This window comes from Poecilia reticulata, chromosome 18, assembly GCF_904066995.2.
Source record: "Poecilia reticulata chromosome 18, P_reticulata-male-v2, whole genome shotgun sequence".
NCBI classification, from domain to species: Eukaryota; Metazoa; Chordata; class Actinopteri; order Cyprinodontiformes; family Poeciliidae; genus Poecilia; species Poecilia reticulata.
The window spans coordinates 20784401-20805956 of NC_088847.1; the positions used below are offsets into that span (position 1 = coordinate 20784401).

General features: G+C 42.0%; 1 protein-coding gene across 1 annotated transcript; it reads right to left on the reverse strand.

Annotated features, from left to right (window-relative positions):
* Positions 1–933: 933 nt before the first annotated feature.
* On the reverse strand, positions 934–21295 carry serpinh2 (serine (or cysteine) peptidase inhibitor, clade H, member 2). Its single transcript, XM_017310475.2, is given in 4 exon segments — positions 934–2474; positions 14075–14307; positions 14781–14873; positions 20574–21295. Coding segments are annotated over 4 exon segments (1251 nt in total). The 5' UTR covers positions 21193–21295; the 3' UTR covers positions 934–2168.
* Between the last annotated feature and the right edge of the window lie 261 nt (positions 21296–21556).

Consider the following 21556-nt stretch of genomic DNA (forward strand, 5'->3'; position numbering starts at 1 on the left):
CCTCCCTCCTGCTGCAACATCTGCCACCATGACAGGTGACGAAAACAAAGAGCAATGAGCATGCTCTGTGTTCCTACGTTCTTGTTTTATTTATTCGCCAATTAAATATAAAGATATTTTAATGAAATAAAATAGCTACTGCAGTGTACGCAGAGCATTACAAGAACAAAGAACGGCTCTCAGTGAGGCTTCAGCACTATAGAACTTGGTCAAGATCCGTCCAGAAGAATCGGATCGTTCCTGAATGTCATATTTCTATATTGCACTTTGGTCACAGCGTTGTCCCATATATGCAACACCTCAGCCAACACCTCCACACAATAATTTAGCGCATGAGTGACAACTTTTTTTCATCGCAGATGCAACATGTGTTTCAGTAAATACAGCTAGCTTTGCTAGCATCACGTCCACGGAGCTTACCTTTCTTTAAGCTTTCCTTCCAAGTGACGTTAAAAATTGGACGAAGTCCCCACCGTCTGTGAAAGCGAAGCGCTGCTGATTTTACATGTCGCCATATCTTATGATTTATGCAGCGCTATTATATTACTGACTCTCAGAGGAAACCACTGCGCATGTGTTAGAGCTCCGCGTGCGAGTAAAGGTGGAGCCGATGGGTGACAACAGACACTAAGTCACGTTATTGCTCGGATTTTACGGCGCCACCTTAAATCCCTGAACTTCACATTTTAACGGAAAAAAAGCTCAACGCGACTTGGATGTAACGAGTAACGCGACACTTTGTAGAAATGTAGTGAAGTAGAAAGTACAGATACTTACTGTAAAATGTAGTGGAGTAAAAGTAGAAAGTACCCATTATTAAATCTACTTAAGTAAAGTACAGATACACGAAAATTGTACTTAAGTACAGTAACGAAGTACTTGTACTTCGTTACTTCCCACCACTGAATCTGAGTTAGTGGGAAACACGCAGAATTTAGTCATTCATTTGTTTTTATTCATTTGTACGTTTCTCCACAGCATCTGAGTGGTACACCAAACCATTTTGAGAATATATTTATTGTACGGCATCCCACAATGCAACTCAAATCTGGGAACAGGAAGGCATATGGCTCAAAGCTTGCAGCACACGCCTGCTAGCTGTGCAACTGTGTTGCATCAAGGAACAAGCCACTCTAGAGTCCGATTGGACCTGTTCCTAATCCAACTGTTGCGTTCACTTCTACGCACCTGAACAACACCGCAGCTACTTTGGGTTTGATCGACTTTTCATTTCTGAATTCCAACTTTCAGGAGCTGTTCTGTTTATTTTTTCCTACTTGCTATGAGGAATTCCCACTTCTGAGTACAAAGTGATTCAACCATAAAGACTAAAATCACAACATCATTATTGATTTTAGATTATTTATTCTTAAAAAATTGCATCCGTCAATAACTCACTGACCTCTTGAAATCAATTAACGTGGCTTTGTTACATTTAGGCCGAGCGACGTCAGTCAAGTTCGATTCAAGTGATAAAATGGCATCATGGATCAGCGATGGATTTAAGAGATTAAAAGGTTTGCCCATCCTTTCCATGTTGTTGACACACTCTCCAACGCATTATGGTCATTAGCATTATCTGGCTCATCAATAAGCACTTGGGTGGACCATCAATCTTCCCCTGTTGACCCTCAGAGGACGCTGCCCCGGGTCTCCGGCAGCCCAGAGCAGCCGCGGTGTCACTCCTCATCCTGTCCTGGTGTTTTCTGGACAAAGAGGGCTTCTGTTCGAATGCTGTGTCTCTTTAAGCGCTCCTCTGTGTGTCAGCATGGCGGCTCTTTGCTGCTGTGGTCTTGTTTGTCGCGTCTGTTGACTTGATCAGTCTCTGAAGGTTTCTGCGTGGGGGGGCAGATTTTGGCAAAGAGATGCCTTCGATTTTCTCTTGAGTTGGAGGTTTATCCTGCATCCGTCAACTTCAGTAATGTCTTGTACAGAGTTATCATTTATACATGCAGTGTAGGTGTAGCTCTGAGTGTGTGACAGTGTAAATGTCGGATACGGCGGTGTCAGTGCCAGTCAGCCAAAAGACTATGGCGGTGTCAGCGGATGACAGCGCGATGTGAAAGAGCGGCGCGGTGAATGACAATGTCTGCACTCAGAAACCAGCAAGCTGTCTCAGAGAGGGACCGGTGGAGGAAACGAGAAAAGACAGGAAGTAGAAAGGGATGCTACAATTCATCATGCAGGAGCTCTCCCTCGACGCTGTCCAAAGCGCCCATCAGCAGCAGGGCTCCGGTGGTGTCGTCTCGAACAAAGATGATGAACGGATGGTCGGCGTAGAACAGCTTGGGTCGCTCCGTGTTCTCCTCCTCTAGATCTGCGTCCTCTTTGCCAGCTGTGGGACCGAGCTCTAAGGAGGCCCAGTGGAGGGCGCCACCGAGGTGAAGCTTCCCTTTGCTCTTGTCGGACATCCCGGAGAAGTCGGCCGCCTTCTGGTCCCAGGCGTCGCTCAAACCCAGAGAAGTCAGCTGTTTCTGGAGTTGGACGAAAACAAAAGTGAACAGAGTTATCGGAGCATGTTGGACACGGACATAGAAGAAGAGGCATCACATTGACTTTGATGTCCTCCCTTGGCATCTAACATATTGTCTCCATAGAAATTAGTATGATTTTAATTATGCTCGGTAACCAGAATTTCCAAATAAAGACTAAAGTGTTGATTCATCTGACTTTGTTTTTTAGCCACAACAAAATATATTCACTTTTAGGTCTAGCTGTCACTCAGACTAAAACGAATATTATCTGCAAAAAAAAATAAAATAGGTTGTGCTTAAAATCCACTTAAATTATATTAACTTACCTTTGAAAAAACAGCAAACTACTAACTTTAACATAGTGCTTAACCTGCACTTAATTTTGCCATTTTGTCAAAAAAAAATACTAATTAAGGGGAAGAAGTGGAACCCCTAATCATGGATGGATGGCTAGAAAAATAGACATATAGGAAAATATACTTTGAGGTTGAATAGAACGGACACATAAGGCTAAAACAGATAGCTTGTCAGCTAATGCTAGCTTGATGAACAAACCAAAACATCCAATATATCAAAATACCAGTGGAGACATGTAAACACACACTAAAGGTGGCTTTAGTTGCTACATTGTCAATAAAGATCGTTTCATTGAGAGGCGTAAAAACTGTTTTAACATGCCATTTAAAAAATGAGATGTAAGTAAAAACAAATTATTTTCAAACTTTACATTGTTTAAAACCTTTTAATATACAAGTTTCAGAAAGAGATTATTGGTTGAGCAGAAATGATTTCAAATGAACTGAACTTGAAACACTTTTCCTCACAAATGAGAACATTTACACACCGACGCGCAACTTTGCGTGAAGTGCGTTGCACAGAGGCACGTCGACATGCAACAGGAGAAAGCTGGGATCAAACCACGACCTCCTGATCGCAGGAGAACTACTCCACCCACTGACCAGAGGTATGAATAGTTTAGAGCTCATAGTCTTACGTCTCCATTGGAATTTTGCTACTTTGTTTTTCTTCCTTTTATTCATTTACAGTCCAGTTGCTAAATCCTCAGGATGCCTGGATTCGATGATCTACACGTTCTCAAATCGCTTACCCCCGAATCTCCAGGCCATCCGACTCGGAGACGTCCTGCAAAGTGTATGCAAACAAGCAGCTGCCAAGACGCTGATAAATTATGCACTCAGGGAGACCAAACGACGAGTGGGAGGGAAAGAATGTTTTGAAATTTTTATGATGCTGTGACATTCAGAAGTGGAGACGTGCTCCTTCTCCTGAACCTCGTCACGTGATTAACCTGAACTCAACGCACCCTCCCCAAAACAGCAACTTTTCCGACTGGGTGGGGCTTCGGCGTGCCGCTTATTGACTTAGCATCCAAAAAAAACCCAAAAAAAACCCGGGAGTCGGGGAGGACACTGACAGTTGCCCTTGTTGTGATCTGGCAGAACAAAGTAGGCGACAGGCCGAGAGGAGACGGAAGGAGGAAGCAGAGGATGAATAATTTAAGAGTGATGCCCCGTGACCTCAGCACCTCCTTTGTTTTGCCTCTGATATGAATTCCACAGAAAGTCGCCGGCGTGACAGGTAGTTTATCCTCCAGTGGCAGAAGGCCACTCACAGTGACAGGCTTCTCTGGGGGCCACAGGAGAGCACGTGGGTGGGTGGGGCGTGGCGGTGGGATGGGGAGGGGGGTGCATGTGTGGCCGCGCGGACCCATGTGTGGAGAAAGAGGCTGACGCGGAGACGGGAGGGTGACAACGTGATTTTCTGGCACGTTTTAGACTTCGGCTGAGTAAACCGGAGATCTCTCTTAAATCATCTGGATGGGAACATTTTCTGTGCCTCCACGACGTTGTCAGGACAGATTTTGGAGATAATCTATACAAATTATCTGCTTTTCTGCAAAACTACTCGCAGAAAAAAAAAAGAAGAGAAAAGACCCTGGATGGAGAATTACAGGGATATTCAGATGTGTCCCTAATACAAACCATCCTTCCACAGAAACTCAAGTGCCACCTCGAGCTCTAATGCACTTCTATTGTGTTCATCCATTATTACTCCACTTTTCCTCTTTCCTTTCCCCCGCCACCACTACATCACTGTCTTCCTCTGCTGCTCCGCCACTCGCCTGGCGTCGCCCATCCTTCATCTGACCCTCCGCCTGTACTTTATCCCCCTTTTTTTGTTCCTAACTCGGTATTTTTCCTCCTCACCTCATTCTTCTGTGACAGGCTTGCCGTCGCAGTTACTCTGTGCTCTAGCAACTTTTCGCTCGCCGTTTCAAGCTTTCTTATTGTTGGAGGAAACAGACGGTTTTGCTCGAATTGTCCAAGACAAATGACGGCGCGTGCGGAACGGCTTGGATTGCTTTTTTTTGTTTTTTGCCTATTCTTCAAGGTTTTCTGATAGCTCATTTCCTGGTTCCCATGAATATTTTAAACATTTCTGGTCGAAAATAGTAAAACACTGGAGATTTATTTATTTTTTATTAATATTTTCTCTAAAAGGTTGTATTTATGGACAGAAAACACACACAAAAGCATAAAAAACTGAGGATTTAGAAGAAACTAAAAATAATTAAACTGATATTTTGAGTTCTGAATCTTTTGTAATCCAGTCGTGAATCACAAAAGTTTAAAACCAAAGTTAAAACTTTTTAAAATTTGTTCTGTTCATTTTTGCCAAGATGATAAAAAAAACTCACCAGTGCATTTATATTCACCATTCTTTACAAGGATTATGTCAAAGCAATCCATCTACCACGTTCAAAATTAAATAATATTTTTACATTACCTCAATTTTAAAGTATTACCTTAAAAGTAAAGTAATACTTTTAAATGCCAGACAACAAAATAATATACAGAAAACTAGGGACACTGGCCCCCGTTTGCCCCTGTCTAGCACCGCCCATGCACGTTTTGTTTTAAAAACACTTCCTCTAGCTGGACTCAAAGTAAAAATCATCAAAAATTTGAGATCGTCTAGTTGTGCAGTAATTGAGCAGCATTAAAAGCTTAGTTACCAACAGTTGGAGATTTTTATTCTACCAAAAACATTGACCAAATGTAGCTTCCTTATCGGAGTCTGTGTAGTTGCCTTTTTTTCTCCTTGCCAAGTTTAGTGTTGAAACATTTCAGCCATTAAAACTGAAAGTGAAAATTACCAACATATTCATAAACAATACAGTAATACAGTCCAAGTTCACACACTGCAAAAACACAAAATCAGTCATTTGTGTCTAGTTTGTAGAGCAAATATTTCAGCCCACTTGAATTAAGACAAAACTGACTTACAAAGTAACTTTTCAACAAGATATAGCAGCAGTCAATTCTTTAATATTGATAAAAAAGTAAAGGTTTGGCAGATCATTTCACTCATAACAAGATATTTTCTTCTCTCAAATAATCTGCCAGTAGTTCTTTTTCATTCATATTAAGGAATTATTGATTTAAAACAAGCTCCTATAGAGCAGGATAAAGAGGCGTCGGAACCAAGGTCCTTCATGTTTATTTCAAAATCCACTATGACATAAAATAAGCCCGTCTTTGCTCTTTATGAGGATCAGCTCTTGACATATTGTCTCATTCAGGCCTTAAACGACATTAAGTAGAAACAAAATGACATTAAACTAAACTTCATTCCAGATAAATACGTTTAGAGCGCTGCATGGTCAGTGCTGCTTTTGACTGTTGTTGTGTTTGAGGGGAGCTATAAAAGCTCAGTCGTTATCCACTCTGGAAATATTTCCGTCGCTTTTCTAAATTATAGTAATAGTCCACAATATTTGTGCAAAATTGCAGGACCTTTCGGCCATCGGTCAATTTTTGTTAAAGGTGAAAAATCAACCACATTTAGTCACCTGCTATGCAATCAGTGTGTCGACTTTTTTTTCTACTTTTCAGCAAAGTGAGTTACTTAAAAGTAAAATCGATCACGTAAATTACAGACAGAACTTTACCGTGCTGAATCTGTTGGTCACTGGTCAATTTTACCAAAAAAAATAAATAAATCCACTAAATCCAGAGACAGCTTTGCTGAATTTCTTTAATTATTACTATTTTTTTTATCATATAAAACAGCACAAATCAACTTGAAACGACAAGGTCGTCTAATCTGATAATCTCTCACATTCCAGCAAAAGCACAAAAGCAAAAAAAAAAAAGTGCTTAATTGTTTTTGAAAGCGGTGAAATGTGAAACCGAAGGGATCAAGAAGCGGCACGGGGGACGAGATGTAAGAGAAGCCCTGCAGAGGTGTGGCACTGCATTATTTTTGGGAGGGAAAACCTCTGGGAGGTGCTCTTTGGCTGCCCTTTCTCTTCGGCGCTCCGCATGAATCTTAGATGGAGGCGCTCTGGGAGGACTGCTGATGCCCCCACACACAGCATCCGCCAGACATTTGTCTGCGAGTGGGAGCTGGAGGAGCTGGAGGAGCTGGAGGAGCTGTCAGCTGCCGGTTTCTTCCTCCTCCTGTGAACATCTGCACGGCCTCTTCGGCACGCGGCGCCGCGAACGCTAACCAGGCCTGAAGAAGCAACCCGCCACCCCACCATCACATTATTTCACCTTAATGGTTGGACAAACTAAGTAGCTTTGTGTATTTATTAACGTGCGAGGGTTGTCGAAATGGGCAGTTTGGGGGCACCTGGGGTGTGATGGAGGATCTGTGAGGAATCACTGCAGATTGCAAAAGCGAGTCTTAGTTACGGCTCGGCGAAAAAGAAACGCATCAAACAGAGATGATCTTTTTTTTTTCCCATTGCTGCGTGCAAAACTACGGGATGCGAACTGGGAAAAGACGCCAAGATCAAAACCTAAGAATTACAAGGTAATGACTGTTTCCACCAACAGACAGCTGGTGTATCCTGTCAGAGAAATTAAAGTGAAAAAAAACAAAAAAAAAAAACAAAGGTAAGCTGAGAATTTCACACATAATTAGTTTATTCGCGGCCCCATTTGTTTCTTTTGGGTTTTTTTTAATTGTCTTTTGTAAAGTTTTATATCCACAAACTGCATATTACATTTTATTGTTTTTTTTTTCTTTTTTGTTGGAATGGCAGCAGTGAAAGTGGAAATTTTCCCCAAGGGCATAATTAAGCATTTTTTTGTTTGTTTCCAAGTTAATCTGGCAAAAACTCCCAGCTCAAAATAAAAACTGACATCCGTCAAAAAAAAATAAAAAATCTCTTGCTAATTCTTTGTACAAATATCTGAGAAAAGGCAATCAAACCTAAAAAAAAGAGATTTCAAGGAGATATTGAGTGAGGAAGCAATGGGGGAAAAAAAGACGGTAAATTGCATAAAGACCCAGAGTTTATGAAAGTAAGGCTAAATTTTAAAAGTTTCTATAAAGCCATCACAATTTTAGAGATAATTTTTCAAAATTGTGCTGAACAGACAAAGTCCATTAACAAAAGCCTTCAACAGAGTAAAAACAATTAGTCCGCATAAAAGACACAAAACTAGTTATCAGGGGCAAAACCAGGAGAAAAATAAGCTCCGGTTGCATATCTCCAGCAGAGGAAACTTTTAATGGGATTAGTTCTGCTGCAACAGAACAACCTTAAAACTTTTTATATTAATCAAATGTTTTTGCTGTAGCTGGGTTTTTTTCCTTCTTCTTCAAAACCTTTATTTGAATTAAATAGATCTTAACAAACGTGAATACTTGTTGTCTTCCAGCTGAGATTAAAAACTTTTCCATGTCCTCGAGTCTCGCCGATGAGAAACCTGTTAATAAATTGCTCCCGAGGTTTCTGAGAACACCACACTGTCCAGGATTTATGATTTTGATGCCATAATATTTGTTTGGTGGGATGAATCCAGGCCTTCATGCCAATTGTTACTGTGGCACTTCCATCTAAACCAGTGTTCCTCAAACGTTTTCCAGGCCGAGGACCATTTGACCCACTTAACAACACTCGGACTGAAATTGCCGCCACAAAAACACAACATTGTGTTCTAACAACAATTAAAGATCTGCAACTCACCCAGGGAAACTGAAAAATATCCTTGCAGACATGAATTTCTCAGATCATATGAGAAGTCTTGGTGTTGTTTTCTTTCCACCGGTATCATCCAGCTTTTCTCTTGAGTGACCCGGTCTTAAGCTACTTATTCATCATTATTTTTAAACACAATCCTTTGGAAAGCTAAGTGTGCACGTCGCACTTTGAGCTCACGTCAAGGTAAATGAGCGGTCCATTTACATGCAGTACCTTGCTGACCACTAGGGGGCGCCCACAGATCTCAAGCGGTCCAGGGACCAAGAGAAAGACCAATCTAAATGTTAAAATCACACCTTAAAAGACTAGAGACATTTATTGTTGACTCACTTTTCAAAGACTTGAGAGTTGGCCTGATCTCCAGCTTTGAAGATTAGACACAGAGCCACTGGCTGAAGACTTGAGACACGTAATGAATTCAGACTTGAGATGTAACTCAGACTTGGTCTTTGAAGTCTCAATACTGGACTTAGAGTAAAGGCTTAGTTGGTACTTAGTTGGTACAAGACTTAAAACTCAACTTGACTCAGACTTTAGAGACTTAAAAATATATTGACACCAGAAAAGTCCTTTGGTTGTTTAGTTTGGACCAAAATCAGACTTTATGTTTGTGGTTTGGTGTAGCAGTTTGCTTTCACATTGTGCTTTCTTGCAAGCAAACTATAATTAGCATACAAAACCATGTGGGTGACGATCATTGCTCCCATTGGTCAGAAAATGACTTGGGTGGGACCAGGCACAAACCTGTAAAAAAAAACAAACAAACAAAAAAAACATCCATTTGTGCTACATTTCTGTTTTGCACCTTTGTGCAGCTTTTACAACTGCAACAACCTTTTAAATGTCAAGAGAAGACCATACGATCAGTGTTTTGCCAAGTGATATTCCTAATTTCGGAACGGCATCGGGAACGTGTGCTGCTCTGAGTCAGGTGACCCACAACACGCTGGCAGCAGCATCACTAAAGAGAAGACCGAAGATCAAGCATGAAAAACAATGTCATTTCCATAGCGGAAAAGACGTTTTTTCAAAAAACACATAAAATTGAGCTGATTCTTTATAAGAATGTGCTAATTTTTTTGAGAGTTTGAATAAACTCAGCACATTCCCTAAAGTTCTGACGTTGCTTTGTGTTGAAATATGCTCCCATGATGTCATATGATGATTAACAGCCAGATGCCCGAATCTACAACTGATGCCATTAGAAGATTAGCTTTACCGTGGGCACCTTTTAAACCACAAATCTCGACCATCATTCTTACTGCCGTTATTACTCCAGGCCCCATGAACTGTGCTATCAGTCTGATCTGCATATTTGTCTTCAGTCTCAGTTTCCTGGGGTTTATTATTCCGGGGTGTTTAAGAAGAAGAAGCAGCAAATATGAAGTAGCGTTTTGGTGCAAGAACATATACAGAGCTGATGGAATTAGCAGTTTGTCGGCATGGAGAGAGTTCTACAAATCAAATGAAAAACAATCACGGCAACAAACCCCGAGACAGACTGTCTCTGCCTCCACGGCTCGCACCTGTGGCTCCTTCTGGTTCCCCGCTAACCAGCCGGAGACGCTGCTCTAAGCCGCTGCCACCTTGAACAAATGCAGACACGTTCTGCTTAATTCAGCGCTGCCCATAACATCCTGAGTGGGTGGCTTAAAGCGCGCGGCGGCTCTGGCATCATCGCGGCTTCATTTCATGGAGCCGCTGATGATGCGGGCTCAGAGGGAGAAATAAACAAAAAGCTCCATTTCTCACGGCTCCCTTAAGACTTCAAAGCCTCTCTCTTCCTTTATTGGATCTCATCAGCTCCACCGGTGTATTATCTCCATGGGCTTTTACCTCTTTTGCATGGTCAATACGCTCAGTGTCTCATTCAACTCGTTCGCGTACACACAGGAACAGCTTGTTTTTTATTCCTCAAGGCCATATCGGCACAAAAAGAAAAAAAAAAAAAAAGGTGAAAGAAGGGAGCTTTTGCTTTTAGCGAGCAGCTACACAAATGAAGCACATCTGGTTAATTCGTAACAACGCCGCGTCGAAACAGCAGCCCCCTCGACACTGTACACGGCGGAGGGAGCTCTTGTAAATATTTGATGCCCTCTTGACCTCATTAGCTGTGATTGAGTGAGCTCTGTGGCGCGCACTCATATGTCTTAGTCACCGGCTGGAGATCCAGCCTCGGCGTTGGCCATTAGTGTGTGTGTGTGTCCTGGTCAGAGGAGGATCACTGAGGGAAAAGGGTGGCTTATCGCTGACCTCTTGTTAAGAGGGCTCTTCGTCTCCGACCGCGGATCCCCGACGTAATGCGCCCTTCGGAGGACAACACCGCAAATTGGAAAACGGAGGAAAAACAAAAAGAAAAGAGAAACCTAAATTCAGCCACTATTTATAGCTCGGTGTTACGCTCTCCACCTTGTCCCTGAGCAATCTTTGACCCCCACTGCCACCACGCTCCTCCGCATCTCTCACTCACTTCCCTGCCGAATGTCACTTCCATTTAGGTCAGAAGGGCTGAGATACACTTGCCCGGTGATAGCATATTAGAGGAACATGTGAGTCCCACAAAAAAAAGAAAAAGGGAAAGGATTTAGATCCCTGGGACTGATAGGAGGGAGAGGACAAGGGCGAAGCAGGAAATGGGTGCATCTGGATGGGGAGAATCTGCTCAACCTGACTCAAAGGAGGCTGATTTTGTTTGCTCTCATATATAAGGCCACACACACGCACACACACACACACACACACACACACACACACACACACACACACACGCACACACACACACACACACACGCACACACGCACACACACAGACATAACAATAACCATCTATTTGTCCAGATGCTGCCCTCTAATCTCAGGGCTATGGCCGACCCAAGCGCTGACAGACAGAGTGGTAAACAGAATTAACCAACGGTGATGAGCAATTATCTGCCAGACCCAGTTGGAAGAATAACCGTCAATGAAGACATGGCGGGCTGTCGCCGGCCGCAGGGCAGAGCAGCTCAGCCTGATTAGAGGATCTCACGGTGCGGCGAGAGCGCACGACACGGTAAAAATCTCTGAATGTAAAACACGATCAGCTGTAATTCACGCTGCTGTAGTAACTGCATTAACATGTTTGTTGTTGCAGTTATCTACGACATCTATTTACTCGACTTAATGCAACGTGTGGACACTAGTGGGTTTGAGAGACCTACGTTTTCTGAGGTGTAACTGAGAATCAAATGTTTTGCTTTTGTACTTGTTCACTAAGAAGAGCATTCACAGATTATAAACTGTTTTAAAACTGTAGTAGTGTAAAAATATTTCAGTATCTGATTTATTACCACATTATGCAAGTGGCACAAATCAGACCTTTGGGTGTTGAAAAGATCAGAATTAGGCCGCTATAAAGCCATGAAGAAATAAATAAAAACCTGTCATGGTTCACATTTGCATGTTGTACGAACACAGATTAACTCTAACCTTAATGTAATTAAGAGATATTAGCTGGATAAGTATTCTGGCTAACTGCTTGCTAGTTGTAGAAATGTGTAGTTGGCTTCGTTCAGCCAGCTGACCAGCAGTGCACTGAACATGTAGGAGAACAGCAGCACTGTCAGGCTGTGTCGTTTTTTGTCTGGCATCTTATTAAAACTGCAGGAACAGCTCCATTCCTGCGAGAGATTTATTAAATCCTCGGCATAACCGGATAGCGGTAACCTGCCGAAGCCTTTTTCCATCACGATTCATCAAACACACCTTCTGATGACTCGGAAAATCAGAGGCCAAATTTGACTACATAATCAAAACACTGATTCATGTATTCATAGGAATTACAACTTTCTTTTTTTTTTTTTCCTTCAGCCTGACAAACTCTTTCATGGAACAAATGGATATATGTGCAACACAGAGTTTTTTCCCCTCCTGCTTTCTGACGCAGGGCCATAGCCGTGTCAAAAGGAGTTGTTTCAGGCTTCAGCACTAGATTACAGCCTCCTCCTCCTCCTCTTCCTCCTCCCCCGGAGCGTCCTGACAATGTTAATGTCAAAAGCTTGTTCTTCAGGGCACGGCCAGCAGAGCAACATGGCAGCGTAGCTCTACAGAGATGTTTGTCAAACCAGAAACGAGGGCAGAGCAGATTTCATTAGTCCGTGATGAGGTTACAGCGTGCACACGAGGAGGACATGGTAATCGGTTTCAGTCAGCATGCCCTTCCTCTGGGGAAAAGCTTTTACTTCCATGTCATCTGTATACGTCTGGTCCAACTATTCTTCCAGTCTGTCTTTTTTTTGTTTTTTTGCTCCTCAAGTCTTTGTCACCATCAGCTGCAGTTCAACGTTTATAGAACGAAAGTTGAAACTGAATATTTGAGAAAGGTGAGAAACAAAAGTCGGATATGAGTCGCAACTGCCAGTCGTGTGAATGTAGAGTAAGTTAGTCCAGAAGGAACAAAAGGCGATGAAGTGGTTCAATGCCACAATTTTTCATTATTTGTGAAACTATAATGAAAAATTGCTCTTCAAGCAGGTTCAAGGTTAATAAGTACTCAGATGTTCAGAATGTTTAAGAAATGCCCAAACAAAACCAGAGTCTGGAAAATCTAAATCCGAAAAAGTAAAGAATTTTGCAGAGAGCAGCAAACAACCGAAGCTCGTTTATTTATAGATCCGGCCACAATTAAATAATCAGATGCGTTTGATTTGCAGCACCTGGCTGCTGCTGCTTTCCCACTTAAATCGAATAGAAGCAATGGAAGCGTGGTTAGTGTCGGACGAGCACAGCATTTCTGTACAATTTGTGAAAGAAAAATAATTAAAATCGTAATAGTGTGGAATCCATTTTTGAATTTGTGGTCCGATTTGAAGAAAAAAAATTAAAATAAACATGTATCTACTCTCTTTGGATTCTTTAGACAGATTGTTTCACAGACTTCTTCCATAAACAGAAATACAACATTTCATTTGTTTAATTCTGACTTTAACTCTCAGATCCTTTCAAATTATGCTAGTTCTTTTAATAAAACCTTTGTTTTTGTTTTTGCATATGTGCTGGCACTGTACTATTATGTATTTTAAACATAACTTGCAGGGCATTACTGTCCACTAATTTGTGAAAATGTCATTCATTTTAAGTTTAGTTGAAAGACAAAACAAAAAGTTTATAGAGTAGATGTTAACAAATCTTGATATTTAATTTATTAAGGATGAAGATAAAATGACTCCAACCTGAGGAGAATAACCCTCCTGCATCACCTCCCTTCACATCTGAAATTTTAGCATATATATTGGGATTTAAGCCAAAATTTGGACAAATCAAAACTTTTGTAGCATGAGCATCGCTACTCAGAGACAAACTATACTGGAATCATCTTGAATTTAAGTAAGTGCTTTAAAATATGACAAAAAATGAACTAGAAATAACATTACTTTTGTTCATGCTGCGACATGCAGAAGCTCTGTCAGCGTTGATGAAAATTCTTGCATAATTCCCATACCAAAGCTTGTTAAAAGTGCAAAATAGAAACATTTATGTTCATAAACAGCACTGCTCCGTCAGAAAACTGTGAAAGCTGTCATGCAGCTAACATCGGCGCACCGACCTGCAGACAGAGTGAGCTGCTGATGTTTGCCTTGGGCAGAGAGAGGGCCACTCTGGTAACGGCGGTTCTCTCCAGCCACTTTGACAGCAGTGCTGGGGTCAGCAGCTTGTCCAGCCTGGCCAGATTTTCCACATGAAAGGGCAGCAGGAGCACAAGGCTGGCCCTGCCTCCCCACAGAGGCACCTCCAGAACCTGCACCATGTTGTCAACGTCTTCATGGAAGCGATACCGACCTGCAGGAGGGGAGAGAGGAGATCACAGCACTGAGGACAGGAGCATTTTATATTTTACTACTTCAGTGCTAAAGCTCTCAGCAGGCATGTTTTTTTTTTTTTTACAGCCACTCGAGTTTGGGTCGTTCGACTCAGCTGAACTCCAACAGGAAGCCAGACGTTCAAGCTGGAGCCACAGAGTGAACTAAGTTCCTCTCAAATTGAAGACGACATAGTGAAAAAATAGCATTAAAATGAGCACGATGCATCTTTCTGACGTCTTTCACTGCCTTAATGGCACAAATTCACTCTGCCTTGTTGTTGTTTGAAGACAATCTATAAAACATAAAGAGCATGCTTAATAAATCATAAGGTGCACCATGACAAATGGGTGGGAAACAGATTGGACCTTACAGGAGCTGAATCTCTCTTACTTTCGGTTATTTAGCAACGAAAAGCAGCCGGCTGCGTGTTTTCATCTTTCATTTCTTTACCTGATCTGTGCATCATAGTCACTTTGGTGTATTTCTTCCCCAAGAAGGTGCGGCGATCGGCGTTCTCCTCGCTCAGCTCCCTCTACCACAGCCCTGAACACACGACCATCATCAAGCATCGAAAGTTGTGGTAAATGATCAAAGGCACTCGAAAGGCACATGCAGCGACGCAGAGCATGAATTATCGATCATTTACTGCCAATTAAACAATGTAAACCTCTCCCAAAGCTGCTGAGTTTTGCAGAGGCTGTTATAGAGTCCAGAAGGCCACTGTGTACCGCTCATTGTCCGACACGTCCCACTTGGCCCTGCTTACTCCCCCCCATGACAGCTGTCAGTTTAAGAGGGGCTGAGAGCAGTGGAATTACTGCTGTAATAACCTCAAAACACACTCTCAAAGCCGCTGGACCATCACAGTGTGTGTGTGTGTGTGTGTGTGTGTGTAGGTTGACGAAATTACGACCATTTGGGCCTTTGTGAATGACACTGTAGACTGGCTTTGGCAACAACAAATGATGACTCATTACTGATTAATCTTTTGGAAAAATCTCCACTCTCAGCACACAATGCTGCGGGAGAGAAGAGGTCCAAAAACGACCAGTGAGACAGTTTGATAACTTATCGTGATCAAAGGCTCAGATTGAAAGGAGTGTGAAGCATCATGTTTTGTTCCCATTGTCGGATGATTGATCTGATTTGGAGGCAAAACGTACGCAAGGTGACATTTTACAGATTGAGGCCCTTAAAAAAAAAAGACTGAGAATAAAAACTAAGCTGCCTCCTTTGGGTTCTTTGTGGAAAAAAAAAACTTCAGACAACTACAGAATGTTCCAACAATGAAAACAATTGAGAAAAGTTTCTTTTTACTATGTGGGTTGCTTTGACCTTTTTTATACAATTCTTGTCCTTTTCAATAAGACTAAGCAAAAAAAGAGGAAGACGATGGAGGAAAGAAACATTTTCATAATAACGACTAACATAATTATCTGAAAAAGCCTCATTTTTAAAAGGGTATTTTTATATAACCCTTCATCTTATTTCATTTTTAATAGTCCAGGAGAAAACCAGAATGTTACTGCTCATTTTAAAACAAGAAATTTTTTTTTTAACTAATTGTAACCTTTTGGACGTCAACATTCACCCATTGCAGAGCATTGCTGAGTTTAAATGAGACCAAAACCACACATCCTCGTGTTGTTGCCGTCTTTACCATCAATACCTGATGATGCAGATTTTACACATACTGAGGATCATACTGGAAGCTCTTTACCACTTACCAGACTTTTACCTTTAGTTAACCAGGTACAACCCCATTGAAATCCAGATCTCATTTTCCAGAAAGACGACCATTTCCATAATTTACATCCTAAAACGCGACTTTTTAGTTTGAGCAATATTTAAATAATGCTATCAATTGTGCCCTCCAAAGAGGTGGTAGCTTTTTGGTAGTAATAAAAGACAAAGTGAGACATATTTAGGGAAAAAAACTCACAAAAATTATTTCTGTTGAAGAAAGCAAAAGCGGAAATATGGAAAATGGATTGATACATTTTGGGGGAAAAAATAATGTTGTTCAGTCTAAAACATTCCAGTGAAAATCTTAAAAGCTTTACCTGAGGAAACTGAAACTTGACCCAACTATCCAACTGTAAAAAGGAAAAAGGTTTGATATGTTCAGACGGGTCAAAACTAAAACTTCCAACTCTATTCATATTTGCTGGATAGAATGAAAAGGTCACCTGGTCCCATGTTATGTACAGCATGTAAAACTCTGACCCATTCCGAAAATGCACTTTCATTTTAAACGTGTGTGTCCTATTTTCATTTCTTAAAATAATTAAAATGTTTTGCTGGTTCATGATCTGACCCTGGAAATTCATTTGTAAGTAAATCTTGAAAAGCACAAAATTATTGACATCTATGCACACGAGCGAATAAAAGCTCAAGACGGAAACTGTGCTTCAACTTTCAGCAAAAGTCCAGACTGAAATCAGGGAGAGTGAGCACTTTTTCTCTGCTTCCTCATCAACGTCTGATTGCGTGGCAAAGTGGGCTTTCAGGAGCTATTATTTGAGGATAAATATGCAGGGACTTGTTCCCCCCCATGTTGTCACATTACCTTGTGTAACTTTGCCTCTCCTGTTTCTTTCACTGTGTTATTTTTCTTCCACTGTCACCGGTGTTTCTCTCCAACAAAACAAAGCCTGAATTAATTAGCCAGCATGTACAAGAACTCCCAAGACGAGCTTCTAAAGCACCGATATTTCCCTTTCAACCATGTCTGCCAAAGTCCCTTAGTTTGCTGTTCTTAGTGTTTCGCTCCTTAATTTAACCCTATCCAATGTCTGCAGCCCGTTTACACATCTATCTCGGTTCTTAGTTAAAAAAAAGAAAGAGTTCACCACCAACCAATGACCTGATCCTTCATCTAGGAAGTGAACATTCAAAAACATGTGACTTTGTTCCCTCAATAAGTGAACACAATGTAGCTAAACTGCTAAGCAGCAGCTCCTCTTCAGTGTAGAAGATGCTACTGACTAAAGAACAAATAAAAAAAGCTGTCTCGATATCAAATGGATGTCTAAATATGAAGTCAAAGAAAATATAAAAGACTGCTAAAACCGGAATCTATATTTTCTAAAGTTGTACAGTCTTCTTATAGTTAGTTGTTTTTAACACAATAAAAAAAAGAATCAGTGAACTATGATTATCCACATTTATGCATCACATATTTCAGCGTATGTTCCCAGTATTTATGTGATTTCTAATAAACTCAAACTCTAGATACAGATCTATCAAAAGGGTTCGAAAATTGAGCGATTCTTATTGCGAGTTTAGAAAAGTTGGAAAGAACCTACACAGTAGAAATGTCAGTGTTGAATTAACAACCAAAAGTGTCTATATGTGTCCAAGTCAGCTGGTGTCAAATTCAACAATACAGAGTGTCACATTAACATTTACAACGGTGCTGGTGTTAAAATATATTAAAAGTAACACCAGTGTAGTGTTGATCACAAAACATAATGTGGTGATAAAAAGGGAAATAATTGACCCACAAGGGGTCAATATCAATCAAATCCAGTGGAAAATATTCAAATCAATACACAGAAAAGGAAAGTTGAACTTTTCTTAAACCCATTTCAGTGTTATAGACCAATGTTAATTTAACAAAAAAATGGGTGTCAAACTTTTAACACTTTCAAAAGTGTTACTTTAACACCAGCTGACTTGGACACATATAGACACTTTTGGGTGTTAACTCAACGCCGGCATTTTTACTGCGTAAATAAAACTTTATTGCTGCATCTTCACAGTTAACGCCATGGCAACCGTCGTACGTCTACCCTGAACTGCAATCCACTAACGATTATTTTTTACCTAAAGGAAAGCTGGCACCTTGTCAGAGGACAATGCCCAATCACTGCCATCACTAATTTAGGAGCCTGAAATCAAAAACAAATAAATAAAAGCAGCGAGTAGGGGCGAGAAGCAAACTATCGACCACCTCTAAATTGCGAATCAACACTATAGGAATCCAATTTTCTGTAATCTACTTTGTGTGCCGTCATGGTCTGAATAATCTAATTTATACATTTCCAACCACAAAATTAATGAACCAACGAGAGTTGCTGCGTAGAGAAAAAAAAAAACTAATTTCATAATAGAGTCGAATCCTCAAACAAAGAAAAATTAATTAAGTTGCTTATCAATGCTCACTTTGTTTAGAGAATGTTGTTTTTGGAGGGGGTTCTCAACCTGTCCCCACTTCAGCTGCCGCTACCTAATAAAAAGAAAGAGAATACCTGCAGGGGGGGAACAGCGGCAGATAGACGCAGATAAAGACGCAAACGGGGGACGGAGGAGGATGAGGAGGAGGGCGGGGGAGATAAGGCGTCTGATAAATAACGACAAAAGCAAGAAAAACAAGGAGGGACGGCACAATGAGAACAAATGTAACTGAAGGATATATTTAACACGTTATCAGATTTTCTGGAGAGTGGAAAACAGGAGGAGTTGCATTGACACATTCGAAATCCTTTAAGGTCGTCATGAAAACGGACAATGAGCCCGTTTGGTTTGGCGAGCAGAGAAAACTCCCACAGCTCCCCTGTTTCTGAAAGGAACATTTCACCTCTAATGACGCATCTCCGCTGCCACAGTGGAGTAGTGCTGATAAGGATTAGATGGATATGTTTTGGGAATGCAGCTATTAAATCACAGATGGAGGTTCTGACGGACTGGATTGGAGCCTGAAACAATGACAACTTCCCCACCACTGCAGCCTGCCACAAAAGAACAGAGCCGAGCTGCGCCGCGACAGGCTTGGAGCGCTCCGAGCGCAGATGTTAGGCATGACGGCGAGGCAGAGGGTCCGGGCACTTGTTACTCAATTATTTAAGACGACGTATCACCCCCCCCTCACCCACACCAACACCGCAAACGCCAATGAAAGATGGATTCGCTCTCAGCGACGGACCCCAGAATCATCCTTTATCCGCAGCGTCCACCAGCTGGAGTCCAATGCATCAAGGACGCGCACTCTGAGCGCAGGTGGCCATGCTGGCATGCAGCCTGCAGAGGGTATGTTGCTGTCTGAGCAGGAGAAAAATGGTGCCATGTTCACATGCAAGGTTTTTTTTGGGGTTTTTTTTTTCCTCCTCCATTCAGCGCGGCAAACGGGTCCAGAACGAACAGATTGGATAATTCAACATGACTCTGCTCGGTGCAGAGACGCTCCAGTGTTTCATGTCTATTTTATCCAAACAATTATGTAACTGGAGGTTCGCCCAGATTCATCCATGCATTTTCTATACACACTTATCCTTGCAGGGGAGCTGGAGCCTTCCTCCAGACGGGATTCACCCTTACACATCACAACACACACAACCATCTACCTCGCATTTACAGTTTTGGTCAATTAGGGCTGAAAACCAGTCAAAAACATTGGACATGTCACGTTTCAACCACAAATTTCAATGTGTTTCACCGGGATTTTATATAATAGAGCAACACAAAGTATAGTGTAGCAATAAATTTCTTTAAACTATTAATTTCTTTCAAATAAATTGATAATTGAGGTGTGCGTTTGTATCCAGCGTCTCCAAGTCGACACTTTGTCGAAAAAGGATTTCAATTACAGCTGAATGTCCGTACAAGTTCACCCAGTCCAGAAACAGAAATGTTTTGCCCCATCGGACCAAACAGAGAAAAATCTGAACGTCAATTTTCAAATCTTGTCAGAGATTCTCAACTGGACATCTGCCTGGACTTTGAATAGGCCACTATGGCTGGATTAAATCAATCCCGCATAGGAGAATGAGCCAAAATCCTGATTTAAAAGATTCACTGGCTGGTTTTGGAAAGTCTTAATGGCATCTGTTGCTGCCAAATGTGGCACAACTAGTTATCAATTTAAGAGAAAAGATCATTTTTCACAATTTTTATCAAGTGATACGAATGACGGCGTTATTTCAATATTCCATCAACCTTTTCTACTGATATTTAAAAATGCGTATTAAAAAAATCCTTGATGGAAACTCAGCTATTGTGAATGAAAGACATTTGATCCTGTGTTAGTTGCTTCTACCTCTTCTTTGGTACTTTCCCCCCACAAACTATTTTGTTTTAAGAAACAGATTGCCCTACTTGTCAAGATGGCAAAACAAACTGGGACACACCTGCACCCCACTGTGAACATGCAACAGGAACTGGTAGGGTTGAGGTGTGGGCAAAAGGTTGAAAGAGGACCAACCCAATCAAAACTCAGCTCACTACTCTTGCTTTACCACAAACCTTTGAAGTGAAGAGCGTTTGTCAGGACCATGGCTCCGGCTTTAGCCTTGATTTCTGCCTCCAGAGGAGCCCCTTCCTTCCCACCGAGCGCAGCCTCAGCCCACTCACGCAGCTGCCTCAGGTCAGCCTTGGCGTCCCCCTTCCCCAGCGTCCAGTGCTGCAGCCTGAACCTGCTCTGGATCTTCTTCGCGAAAGCCTGACCGACGGCAGCCTGCTTGGTGAACACCCCAGAGGATGTGTGGACCTGGAAGCTAGTCCCGTTAGCTTTAACGAAGCTCTTCAACGCCACGGAGAGAAGGTCCCCGACCGCCTCTTTGGACCCGGACGGAGGCTTGAGAAGTTCTTGAATCTGCTCGGCAGTTTTGCCCGCCGAGCCTTCGGACAGCGCCTCAAGCGAGGACGCCAAGAGGAGAGGGGAGAAAAGCGTGTTCACAGAGCCGGGGTCAGAGCGCAGGGCCTGGTAGAGGCGCACGCCCAGAGGCCAGCTCGGGTCGTTCACAAGAGGAGGAGGAGAGGGGCTCACTGAGGCGGCGGGGCTCTTTGACGATGTAGCGGCGCCGCTCTGCACCAGGAGGACGCGCAGAGAAACCAGGAGGCAAACAGCGAGTCTGAGCAGCATGGCGGGCCTGCAGCAGATCACAAAACGATAAGGGAGTCTGAGGCTGCAGAATTATGAACCGGAAAGAATACTAATGTATACTTTAGTATTCAGCCCCTTTCAATCTGATACCTGATATTCTGATATTGAATCTGATATTGTTGCTAGGTAACCAAAGAGAGAGCGACCGAGTGAGTTGACCCCACCGACCTCACCCAGGTGGCTGTAGAGCAGCTACAGCCTTTCGTCTGCCTACGTCCCCCAGAATGCCGTGCTGTTCTGGGGCAATGGAATTATTGAAGATCAAATATTCTAGCAGACGTTTTCTACTAACATTGATCATGTGTCCATTGCAATATATGTTGTTATTGCCTGATTGTCCAGC